This window comes from Motacilla alba, chromosome 3, assembly GCF_015832195.1.
Source record: "Motacilla alba alba isolate MOTALB_02 chromosome 3, Motacilla_alba_V1.0_pri, whole genome shotgun sequence".
Taxonomy (NCBI): Eukaryota; Metazoa; Chordata; class Aves; order Passeriformes; family Motacillidae; genus Motacilla; species Motacilla alba.
In genome coordinates this window covers 86,005,405-86,018,793 of record NC_052018.1, presented here as the reverse complement: position 1 = coordinate 86,018,793, position 13,389 = coordinate 86,005,405, and the positions used below count along the sequence as shown (strand labels likewise).

General features: G+C 38.8%; 1 protein-coding gene across 3 annotated transcripts in view; it reads right to left on the bottom strand.

The window, feature by feature from the left end:
- Nucleotides 1-6,642: 6,642 nt before the first annotated feature.
- Nucleotides 6,643-13,389, bottom strand: part of BABAM2 (BRISC and BRCA1 A complex member 2) — a 161,758-nt gene continuing 155,011 nt past the window's right edge. For all 3 annotated transcript variants that reach the window (XM_038132577.1, XM_038132575.1, XM_038132576.1), the window contains one exon: nt 6,643-8,278. In XM_038132577.1, the coding sequence (XP_037988505.1) occupies nt 8,215-8,278 (64 nt within the window). In that variant the 3' untranslated portion in view covers nt 6,643-8,214. The remainder of the gene's footprint in view (nt 8,279-13,389) is intronic.

Genomic DNA, 13,389 nt, shown 5'->3' with positions numbered 1-13,389 from the left:
TTTGTCCTCAGTCATTTAGTCCCACATTTTGCTTGAAGCAGGACTATCTCCAGTTGATGGATAGGACCACCATGGCTTTGCCTCCTCCTGGCTCACCTGTCTCCAGGGAGAAGCCCCAACCTCTGGGAGGCACCACTTCCACTATGGGACCGCATGTTTTTGTGGAAATGCTCTCTGCTGAGGGCTTGGTATCCTGGAGATTTGTGCATTTGATGGTGTCACTTCTCAAGGCCAAATTTTTGGTAACTCTTCCCCATAAACACAATCCAACAGACCTGGCAGGAAGCAGTCATGAAACTGCCTGCAAATCCATTTCAACAGCTTCTTGTAAGTTCCCTAATTCTGTGTATGTAACAACAGACATAGGGAGATACTTCTGGTGCTTCTTTAAGTTACATGCTTTAAAATCAGTACAAGGTCTTAGCAAACATGGGGGTCTATACAAAGTGATGTTGGTAACCTCCATCATCTTCTAAGTGTTTGCCCTGAATTAACTTCCCCGATTCTTAAACCTGCTCCAAAGTATCTTAGGAGAAGAGAACATAACACTTCACACAGTGTAGCTAATGTGGGGAGCCTTTTGCAACAGTATATCATAGGGGGAAATGGCACATGAATACATGGCTCATTTCTGTAAAAAGCCATGACCCACGGTCCATTTCTAAAGCACCACAATAAAAATAATGCCCAATTCAACAAAATGGCCATGACAAATGCAGAAGAAATAGTCCTGCCACCTACAAGCATGACAAACAAAGTGATTAGGTTATTTTTGAATCTCTCTTATAAAGTACTCCAGCAATGGGTAATGCCAGAGACGGGGAATTGGATTTGCCCGAGCAATGTCCTGACAGTCACCACCTCCTCTTCAAACCAGGCACCTCTGAGTGTTCTTTGCAGCCTTGCTTTGAAAAGCCTTTTCCTCACAAGCAGGCATTTACTCTTTTTGTATGAGCTTTGTGTAAGCAATCCAGGTTGTTGCTGAACACCCATCCACTGGAGGAGAGGAAGGCAGCATCAATTTGTGGGGGTTTTTTGTGCAACCTGCCCATAATTAGCCCCAAGCAGTAGCTGAGTCACTCCAAGAGTGCCGGGTGCTATTAGGACCAGACACGCCATGGCCCAGTGTATAATTACATACCAGCCACCACCGTGTGGAAATGGCTCCATTTACTATCTGACCCCATTAGACAGAAGCTGTCATTTCTTCTTGGCTACCAGGGCTGTGGGAGCTCTGAGGAACACAAGCCAAATTCTCACAGTCCAAACTCACTCACCCAAACTCACCTCTTTCTTGCTGAAACCAGCAGATGCCATTCTCTTTCCTCGTTCACCTGTGAGCTGCCTGAGAGCCCCCTTATAGGCAAGAGGAAAATGGGTGCGTTGAGACACAGCAACCCCTGGATACAAGGGACGGGGAGATGAGTGCAGGAAGTCTAGGAAACGCAGCATGCCAATAGTGTCTATTTCATCAGAGAGCAGGCTCAGTTGGCCAAAACACACAAGAAATCACCCCCAGCTGGCAGGGCTGTACTTGAATTGCAGCTGGATTTTGCAGCTGCCTTTTCCTACCAAGGCAGTAAGAGGAAACGCCTGGCTTCAGCAGCATCAGCAGGGTGGCATTCCCCCCCGGCACAGCTCCTGTGTGGGGCACACAAACGAACCTAGTCCCTGCTGATGAGCAACCAAAGCCTGTTACCTCCTGCAGCCAAGATCTCACAGGCTACATACAGCCCTGAGCCTGCAGAGGCCCTTCTGCTGGTCCCCTGAGGAAAAGTGAAGAATAGGTCTGGGCTTTTGTCACCGCAGGTTGCCAGCCTGTCACACGCAGTTCAAGTGAGGTTTGCTGGGAGGGCTGTGCAACCCTTGGGCTGCTGCTGATGCTGCAGTTCAGAGAAGAAACACACGGCTCCAACCTCGAGCTGCTACTCCTGCACCAGTGCTACATCCCCTTCGAAAGACTCAACCTCAACAGCTCTGGTTTTTGAACAAGTACTGAAAAAATTTTGCTGAAAGGGACAGTGTAATGAGGGAAACAGGATGTCAAATTAGGATCAGCTTGAACCATGTCAAATAAACAACAAGGAAATAAAATGTACCCTGATTGCTGGCAGGCTTGAAGGCTTCCAAAGTACTCACCCCACCCAAATCAAGGGCTTGAAATGGAGCAGCAGTGGAACAGAAACCCCTGACAGTGTAAGATTTGCTGCTCCCTAGTACTGCTTTGCCATCCTCAGGGACAGAAAAAGCATCATTAGGGTTTAACTAGAGTTGGATGAAAACACGGAGTACCCCAAGGATCAATTTTCACTGTGGGCAGCTGCAGCACGAAGCATTAATTCTTCACCCTTTCTGGTGACAGGAGAAACGCGGGGAGCTGTAGACACAAATAATGTTAGACTTGTAATATGTATTTTGCAATGAAATGCTTGCTTTACTTCCTGTTGTTTAGAACTGCATTTATTCTTTAGCACTGCAAGAAAAACCTCCTGTATTTTGTACTTGGTGCACATTTAAAGGTCTATATATTGTAGACTCAGCAAGTGGCAGGGCAGATGCCAAAACTTGCTTCTTTTCTGATTTCTTGATGATTTAAGACCTATTTTCAGCAGCTGATACTGGTTTCCCCCCTTGCCTTTCTGCTTGGTAACTACCATTTCAACAAAATGGTATTTGTGCAGTGCCTTGGAACCAAGAACTGAGCTTTGTAACATCAGACAGTGAATAGAATAAGAAAAGCAGGACTAAAATCACCTACATACCATGTGCCTTTCAAGGCACATGCTTAGAAATATATGGCGGAATGCTTGAATTCTTGCAGAATAATAATTTGACTGCTAGATTTTTATTTCTTACATAGCTAAAATTACTTCCATGTTTCTGATATTTGTGTTGTTTACCTTCCCCCAGAACAAAATTTGAAATTATCCTCTCAATCTGCAGAAATCAGTAAATTAAAATATTAAAAAAACCCTGCACTGTTTATAGACATTTTTCAGACTTACTGGCTTTCCCTGTAGGGGTAAACCTATTGATGCAAAGTATAAACAGGAAAAGATAGTGTCTGATCAATGCTTTATTTAGGTGTAGGTTTCCTTCAGGAAAGGACAATTCACTTTGCCTCTGCTAATTTGCTAACATGGAAATTAAATGAAGAGTTGGTAAAAAAAAATGTACCCAGTGTCATCAGCATGATTATCCTCTCTGATCTGGCAATAGCCTTTCCTCAGAATTCTTCTGTTGTGAAGAACACAACACTTGGCTTAGTAAATAAAAAACAGCTTCTACTTATTTTTACAGCAAATAACTCTATATTTAATGTAGGCCCACAAGAAGTTGGCACATACCTTTCTGCCTTGTTAAAAGAAAGAGCTCAAGTTTGCTAAAAATAGCAGTAACTAGTAAGGATGAAGCAAAATTGTCCCAGAAGAGGACAGAGACCTGAAAATAAAAACTGAAAAGGAGATAACTTAAGGGATTTTCAGTAACATTTAAGAAGTAAGAGTAACTTCTAGGTTCAATGAGCATTTGAGCGTTACAATGCATCAATTAGAGAGACGTAAGTAATTCAAGGGAAGAGTGTTCACTGGCAGCTCAGCTTGGTCACAGACTTCATTTGCTTTGCAGGGCAAGTAACAGCACCCCATAATTAACAACTGTGGTCATAAGTTGTGTCCAAAGCTTGCTACCTCCTTGCAGCACATCTTCTCACAAAGCGAGAAAAGTGGGAAACTCCCCTTCTGCAGTGACAAAGGACTCGCCCCTTCATCTCCATGTCACTGTGGCACAGACAGGGCACTAGAAATGTGTTTCAGACCTGCACTGGTGACCCTCACGTGCTGCTACAGGCTTCTATTGCCTGCTGCTTCTCTGGTTGAGGGTACTGACACAGAAGGATGTCTAAGCTGCAGTGCCTACTCATCACTTACACAAGTTTCTGAGCTCTGCTAAACCCCCAGCCTTGTATTAGGGGGCACTGCTCAATGGAGAGCACTAAAGATCTAATCCTCTCTTTCCTAGGTAAGAAGTCTCTGTGTAAAACCACCTGAAGTGAGACTTAAAGTACTGCACTTCATGGCTAAATCTCATCCACTGACTGATTCACCCAAGATGCTTATTGCTGTAGGTTCCAGACAGGATGAGAGAAAGGGAACATGCAGAGAAACGTCCCTAGGAAGGGTTTAACAATGCACAGGAGATCCATGCTAACTCCAGCAATGATCTTTTCTCAAGAACTGACTCAAGTCTACTCTCTGTATGAATGGGAGGATGTTCAAGGACAGTGACTATACCAAAATGTGCAGATTCAGCAAATGAAAAGTGCCAGTCAACAAAGCAGTGGCCAGCACAATGGAAAGATCAATGAAAGCCAAACAATGTATGGTATAGTTACCTTTTATTTATTCTTCCAGCTGTTTGTCCAGTCTTTCCAGCAAGTTCACAAAAAGTCTGACTTTGAATCCACAAGATTTGGTATTACTTCCAGGACAGCAGATTATGTATGCAGATGAATGAAGGCTTGACTCTAAGTTTGAGATTTAGGGACCTTTGAAAAACCGTGCATTAGCAGGGCTTAGTAACTCCAGACTTACTGCATTCTTTCAGTCAAAACTAGGACAGTGTAGAGTTTAGGCTTTTCAATACATTTGCAACATTGCTATTTTTCTCCTACATTTTGTGGTTCTCATAAGCCAAGGAAAATAGTCTGGGTCTGACTGCTCCCTTCAATTGCATCTATCACATAATAGGGAAGGAAGCGCTGAGAGTCTCAGTGCCGTTAAACTGGCCACAATGGAAATTATAATAAAACAGGAGATAACAGAAATAACTCCAGCTCATCAGATCCCAACTTTTGTGGCTAACATAAATGGATAAATGGTCTTCAATGGATACTTGGTTTGATATAAAATTATTCAAATGAACCCTCTCTTCTGGAGAGAAGCTTCCATTCATTTCAGTGTCTCTCCTCTCAATATTTGGAGAGCTAACACTCCCAATACTTCTGAGAACTATTAGAAAGAAAATAAAATATCCATAAAAGAGTTCTACTTCTGAGAACTATTAGAAAGGGGTCCATGTAGGTCAAAGAGTGAAGGGTGACCTTGAGATAAAGAAAATTTTCATTTAGTGTAATAAAATGCATTTAAAGGCAAACAGTACAGTTTTTCATATTTTCTACCTTTTTTTTTCCCCAAAATACTAGCAACTGTAGCATGACATTAAAATTAGAATGAAACTATTGATTTGTTTCTATGTATATTATGAAAAGTTGGTGAAACTGTTGAATTCAACACAATGGTTTAGGCTGGTTTAGGCTTTTCGTACCCTCAAAATACTTTCTTACGTGGCTTCTAAAACTCTTTAATAATAAAGAAGTTCATTGTCCAAAATTACTAGGACTGAGGTGAAGCATACATTTTTGGTTGAGAATAAATCTAAATTCTGAAGAGTGGACCTCTTTTCAAACTATCTTGCAATTGCTAGCCTTTGAAGTATGGTAACTTCTGAAAAGATAAAAAAATAAATGACTGGTGCCACTTGGGCAATCAGGTATATAAAGCACACACTATGTTCATGGAGCAATCAGTACAACAATGAATCAAAGTTATAAAATGTAAGATTCCAGGAATGTACTGATGCAACCTAAGGGTTTGGTTTATACCTTTTGAAGATGTCTAGAGATTGTTTCTATCAGATTTTGAACACTATGAGAACAAATGTTTTTCATTAGCCATCCTTCCTCTCCCACCCCATTCACAAGGTTGGCTTATTCTTGAACATGTGTCTGTGGCTTTGGCTTTTACCTGAAGAAATGCAGACGTGAGATCATCCCAGTATACTAAACAATACTTTGTTCTTAGTCACTTGAGGTTGTTCAGTTATGATTTTGCTATTCACATAAAACCATTACCTTCTGTGAGAATCCATAAAATCAGAAAGTTTCAAGAAAGATACAAAAAGCAAACCTCAGAAACAGCAAAACTGTTATTAAAGCTAAGGAGTAGCCATAAAATAAGTCAGCAAAAAAAATTATGTAAAAAGTAAAAAAATAAAAACAAATAAAACAATAGTCTGTGTATTAACTCTTATCTAAAATAACTCCCTAAACTACAAAAAAGTATACCTAGCTAAATATTAAAAAGTTCTAAGCTTAATAATAAAACTCTGTGCATTGTGTTTTAAAGATCACAAGCAAGTATTGGATTCAAAATAAGCAAGCATTGTTTTAACCAAAATTACAAGTGCTTATAGTAGTTAAATAAAACTACTCTCAATATGCTTTTACTTTGTGTAATTAGTCAAAAAACTTCTAAAGTAAGTTGTAACATTAAGTTCTTAATCTACTGCCTAAGATGTGAACTAATAACATTTTCCCATGGTCATAACCATGTAATGAAACTAATGCTAAAAAATAAAACAACTCAAATGCATTGCTAACAATCCCATCCTATTCCTAATTTGTACACAGCCCCCAACCAGAGATAACCTTCCACATCTGCTCTGAGCATGCAAAAGCCTCATGCAATGTCACCACAGAGGGAATTCAGCCTCAGACCTTTCAAACTGTTGACAGTGCTCAGATAATGCACTGAGAATCACAAAGGGGTGGGTCACAGGACAGAATACGCCTTCTCTGCAGACTTGCAATAGAACTTCTTATTCTTGTATTTATTCTTACAATACAGATTTTGTTTGCAGCTTAATTTTCAGCCAAGAACTTCAGTATGAAACATAAATTAAATTTTGCCCACAAACTAGCTAAAAATACTTGTAGTTTCTAGAGGCGAATTATTTGCATAATTCTTAATTATTAAGCTTCACTAGGTAAAACCCATCTGTATTCCTAGGGGAATATAAACCCTGAAAAGCACTACTTTTCATGCGAAATAACAAGTTGTAGAAAGGGTAGGAGAATACTGCCAATCAAGTAGCTTGACGAGACTTCCTTGCATGTGATGCTATAGTGTATAATTTAAAATAAAATGTTTTCCAGTTCCACTGTATCATCTGTATACTATTTATTTAGTTCCTTGTATTTAGCAGAAGTAGGGCACATTTTCCAGATACCATTTATAAGCCAACATACTTTGTTAATTTTATTCCTTACTGGAAAGTACCTTGGTCTATTCACAAATTAATTGAGGAAGTGACATTGTGACCATTAGTCCCAACTGGTGCGCCTGACACAAGCAGGAAAGAAAGGATGAATAGGCAGGATTTTGCATTTGGCATTTCAGAATTAGGAGAGGTAATGTTTCCAGTTATATACACTTAAAAATATTTTCTGAGAAGATATGCTGAACTTAAGCATTAAGCTGAATACTTATTCCCCTACATTATTTCATCAGCTATTTTCCAAGACATCATTCATTCCTTTGTTGAAAGTTTGCTTCTTAGCAGTATTTATCTTATTTGGAAAAATTACAGGTCTATGAAAGAGCTTTATTTTGTTATACTGGTTTATGTAACTAGTTCCTTGCATGTTGGTACTAAAGAAACAGAACTTTTTTGTAATGGCAAGGGGCACTTATTAGGAAAACACCAAAATTGTACAACTGGAAGCATAAAAGCCTAACATTTCACATAAAATGAGCTTTCAGCAGAAGTACTAGAAAAACCACCAAACCTCAAACACCTTGCCATATTAACTTCAGACCAACTGGAAAGGCACTGAGAATTGAAGTGTGCAACTCATATCCATACCTGTGAGAGTTACAACCACAGTGAGACACAAACCTCCAAGGCAGAATATGGCACTGTACAGTCCATCAGGCATTCCTGGTACATACGGCAGTTTTATGTTTCCTTAGGATAAGCTGAAAATGTTAACTAAATGTACACATAACATCATATTTCCATAGGGAAGAGCAATCCAATTTAGACCATCTGAAGACAAGGAAACAAGGCATAATGTACAGGACATTGTTGGCACAAGAAAGCGTTATCGTATCAATACACGCCTTTCAAAATTTAATCCAATAGACATATAAAGGAATGGTGGTGGCAGAGGCAAAGGGGTAGGACTAATATCAAATACTCAGCTCTAAGCATGCTAGCGAGGTCTTTGTTTCAAAAACTGAAGCTACCAAAACCAGTTCAGAGGCAAGAAAGCACTTATCAAGACAGTCCAACCCATTTCCAGGCATCCTTCTTCTGGGCTGGTATGTGCAGACTGAAGGATCTGTCCAGTATAGTTTCCACGCCCAAAGCTGTCTAAAGCTTCCCATTAGCAAATGCTGCCTCCTGGAACTGAGGGACAAAAGTCTTGAAATATGTCCTAGTGAAAAAAACAGAAAATACATGATTAGGAAGGAGTAATCTTAAAAACATGAATTGAAGCACTAGATGTTTCCCATGTTTCCTATTTCCCCTATGTGGAGAAGGCTTCACATATGGTACAAAAGGTCCAAAGACAGACAAGGCAATGGAGCAGGAAAATAGTGAAGAGAAGTCAGAATACAGGCAGGAGATAAACTCTTTATCTGTCTCAGAAACCTTGACACAATACTGTCATTGCTGATGGCAGCAGTTTACATGAAATGCAGCAAATAAATACTAACAACATCGTATGAATGGTGAGTCCTTTTATTAAACTTCAAAATTTATAGGATAATGCTCTTTTTTAAAGTGTGCTTTGTATATTTTGGATCTTAGTCTATCTTCTTTGCAAAGGATCAAGCGACTCATAAATCCATAAAATGAGCTAATCCTGCATATCTAAAATTGAGTTAGAACTCTACCTTTGAGATTTTTTTGCTGATATACTTAACCATGTAAGAATGGTGTTTTACATGTCCCAGGGATGTCCTTTACTTGCCACTTATATTAGAAGTTGCTTTATCATTCTGCCTTTGGTTTCTGCCTACTGTGTTTTGTGTTAAACTTTCAATTTCTCTATTTTTTTAAAATTTTGTTTTCTATTTCTATCACTGGTTTCTATAAATTTCTCTCCTGTTCTCACCGAGAAGAAATCTAAAGTGAGAATAGCTGCAATGTCATTTATTAGATTCCTGATCTCTCTGCTGTTTTACCTCCTGAAGCAAACACACACTGATCAGCTTCACAATCATGATGTGTTTCATAACTGCAGTAGAAGCTTTGGCAATCACTGAACAGCAACCATACTTCCTCACACCTTCCAAACCTAAAAACGTTGCAAGACCACAAAGAGAACGCTCCTCTCTCTTTGTGAGGTTGTGCCTGGCAAATTAATGAACAGATAGCTGCAGTCAGCTTCTGTGCACCAGATGTAAACACATATGAGATGCTGTCCAAAGGTAAAAAGAGCAATGGAAAGTAAAAGCATTTCTGGACTGAGGAGCTGATCCCAGAAATGGAAACAACCATAATAAAGAGGACAACCAGCACGCACATTTTATAGCATATACAGATTGTGCTGTGTATTTACAGAACACACTTTGGTTTATTGAAGCAAAGTTCAGAAAACAACCCTCATAATTATGCCTGCAAAGTGATTGTTCATGCTGGCACGCACACGAACATAAACCAGCTGAGAACGTCTGCCTGTCTCCTGATCTCAACAGCTGAGTGCCATTTCTGTATATGTTTTCTCTACCATACCTTTGAAATTGTAGCTTTTGTAAGTCCTGTTTAATTCTATGTATTTTCCTAGCTCATGGAGTACCACCTACATGTTGTCAATGTCAGGATCTATCCCTTTTACTTGTCCTTGCTTTATCTGTCCTAGCATTTAATTATGCTTCTCTGCTTGCTTATTTTAAACAGCTTCCCCCTTCCTCTCTGATAGCTTCTCTGCAGACTTTCTTCCATGCACGTGATCTTAATTGACTTGATAAATGTTACTTGAAACTCCCCTCTTCCAAAACTGTAGAAATTCTTAATCATTAAATGGGATACAATCAGAATTATTTTCCTTCATTTTACTTTTTTTTCTTTATAGCATTTCTGTGCTTTGTATTAAACCCACACTTAGTGCATTATATGCCGTAATTATATATGCCTTTTCTATTAGGTAAATTCCAGAATGAATGCTTATGATACCACAAACATCCTCCCACACCAACTTTATCTACACTTGCATCCTTTCTTTTCACTGATTCCTGCAGGAGAGCTTGTATCCTTTGCTGCAAAACTAAGTAACACCTCCCTACATTCTGATCAGATGTACTGTTTGAAAGAGGATCTTATTTCACTGGTAGTTCATACGAACCTCTTGGCAATGTCCCATACACTACAAAAATTCCTTTAGTACTTCATAATTTTAAATGTCTGCTTTTTTTTCTTTTTATACCTTATAGTACATGCTTAAAGTTGCCCTTATTATTTTGGTCTTCTCCAGACTGAAGCAAATGCAGTACCACAAGTGTACTCAGTTTATGTTCCTCCATTTCTGTCCCTCTACCATACACCTTAAGTATCTCAGATGAAACAAAATCAGAGATAATTATGGTTCATCACACATACCACAAAAAACTAAGTTAACACTGCTCCCTTAACCCCCCTAAACCAAACCAAAACAGGCCCTGCTAAGAGATCTAAAAGCCCAGTATGCCTGATAGGACTGTCTCAGCTACAGCACATTTGGTAGATTGAGGAGGAAAGATGGGAAGTAGGAGAAGGCAAGTGAAACTCCTTAATGAACACTGGAAACCTTTTTCTAAATTTTTTCTTTTCATCCAAAGTTTGGGACAAAACCATGTGTTAAAATACCTGAATTTCCTGTGAAATGGAAATGACAACATTTTAATTACAACAATCTCTCCAGAGGTCACCAGTAAGGAGGAAAAGAAGCAGCAATCACCTTCTGAGTAAGCTTCATCTATTGACCATCTCGCATTGAAGTCAAAGTACATGTTTCTGCCCAAACAGGACCATGACACAAACTAGTATGTCATGACAGATTACATGAAATAATTGTGAGAGAAATAGAAAATTTTTTGAAGGACAATACTGTGCTATAGACTGCATGGTAAAGGCATCTTTCACATGCAATGCTACTCCTTTTAGAAAGATTTTAAATCAAGAGAGAGCACTCATGCTCTAGCATGCTGTACATACAGGCACAGAGAAACAGTGAATATAAACATGAAATTTGGAAAAAGATACATTCCTCATACTCTGTTCATATTAACACATTCACATGAGTTTACACCCTCAATAACTATGATCTGTGCTATACCATAGGAATTCATAAAAAAGTATATGAAAGCTTTTTTTTCAGAAAGTTTGCCACATGATATTCTCAAGTTATCTCCAAACTATTTTGAAATTATTACTTTTATATACACTAGGTATGTTTTTCAGCTCTGGAGAACTGTTATTAAAAAAATCCAACAACAGTAATTTAGGCACTTGTTGAATTACACTGACGATAAGAAAGCTAACTTGACCTATGGTCTTTCAGGGCTCTGTCAAATGTCAGAAATCAGCTTTTGATCAATGCCTTTTCTCCTTTCTGGGAAAGACAGAGATCCTTCTTTCTCCAGCTTTCATCTACCATGTTCTTGGTGGGTCTGTATCACACTGATCTTATACCAAGCTCAGAAGACCTGCATAAATTCTCCTGTAAGTACAGAGAAACTCATTTGTACAAAATACACAGATATTCTTCACATGAGTGTTGAGTACAATCAACACTCATGTAAAGAAAGTAAAACACATAATGAGTGTTGTATCCTTCTCACAATGGTTTCTATTCCAGCTTAAACAGTGTTTAAAAAGTTGCTTTCTTTTCAGCCTAGAGTGGGTGCCAGTCTTCACACACTTATGGGCACATGTCTAACACTTTGTTGAGCTTCTTATAAGACTCCATTGTTTTTTGTCTATTCGTTTTTGTTCCCTCAAATGGTCATTTTCCAAGTTCAAGGTAGTAAGTTATGAGGTTTCTATGGAAATTTTTCTTCATCACTCCAGAAAACAACACATTTTGCTGTAGTTAACCACTATATGTACTTGACACAGTGCAATGAATTCCAGGTGCTATGCTCAAGGACGTCTGTCGAGAGTAAAGCACTTCTCTTTCCGTCACTTTATTATCCAGTGGAAAGAAAGTCTTGCTGTAATTGCAAGTGGTAAGTATCTAAAAGAAGGTAGAATTGGCTCACCTGCTGTTTACATATTTTCCAGTGATATGAAACACTGAGTGTGGTACAAGGTCTCCAGAAGCCCATATATGTCTAAATCCCAGGGTATGGGTATGCCGTGCTTAAAACATACTTGACTCAGAATTCACATGCTTTTGTGAATTTTCATTCTAATTGTACTGGTTTTTTTTCCCCCGGGTAACTTAGTGCTGTGTTTTTTAAATGCAGTTGGTAGAAAATCTCCATTGACCACCTGACAATACCTTTTGCTTTCACATATCTATGCTGAAAATCTGCAAAAATTTAAAATTATGTAGCTGCAATCTCCCGTCAAACAAAATTTCCCATATATTTATGGTGAAAGCATTCTAACACCAACACACTTGATTTCTGCTGTTGCTTTTGCTGGACTGGTACTATAGCCAGCTATACAACTGTGTTCTAGTTACTGCTGCTGGTATAATCAAGTTGAAAGGGTTGTTTAGGTGTTTCTATTTCTCTTAAAATCTTCATGTGGTAAATTCAGAGCAGAAGATCAAGACTCAAACTCTGTATGGAAAAAAGCATACAACATGTTGTATCAATGAGATTTCTGCTTTTTATGTCTGGGACAAGGACAATCATCATGGGGTGATGAATCATCTTCCCAAGTCATTCACAAAATATATTCCCCTCAAACTCCTCAGTTTATAACTGCCAAGATTTCCAGCATGCTGATCTCAAATTCACCCGTGCTAGCCCTATCTGCACTCATGCATTCACTTGTTTCAGTTCAAGATGTGGGACTTTCAAGTGCTTTTTCCATCAAGAGATGATTTGAGGAAAATGAAGGGGATGAAATCATCATGATGGTCCACATCAAGAACAGACTTAGCAGTACAGCAACACTTCTGCTACCAGCACAGTGTCCTTACTGGCAAATTAAAGCCCTTGAGCCACAATCTTCATCTTTTCATAAAGACATAGAGACCTTCTCTCACTGCATCAGGCACATGTATTGTGTTGCTTGTAATCTGAAGTCAGACTCACATTTGGATTTTTTTCCTACTACTGGCTTTGAGAGCAAACTTTATTCTTAAATACTACTCATTATTTCAATATTTTAGTTAATTCTTCTAAGATATTTTAGTAAGTACTGCAAGTGTGGTTTAATTCTGTAAATATCTGACTCTAATTACAGACCCTTAGCATATTCAAAATCATAGTAGCCAGTGTATTTGACAAATACATCCATTTTCTCCTACTCTAGGCAAGGCATACAGGAAAATATGAGTTCTTTTCTAAAACTTTTTCAAGTTAATAGATCTGACCTGGGCAGGCACTC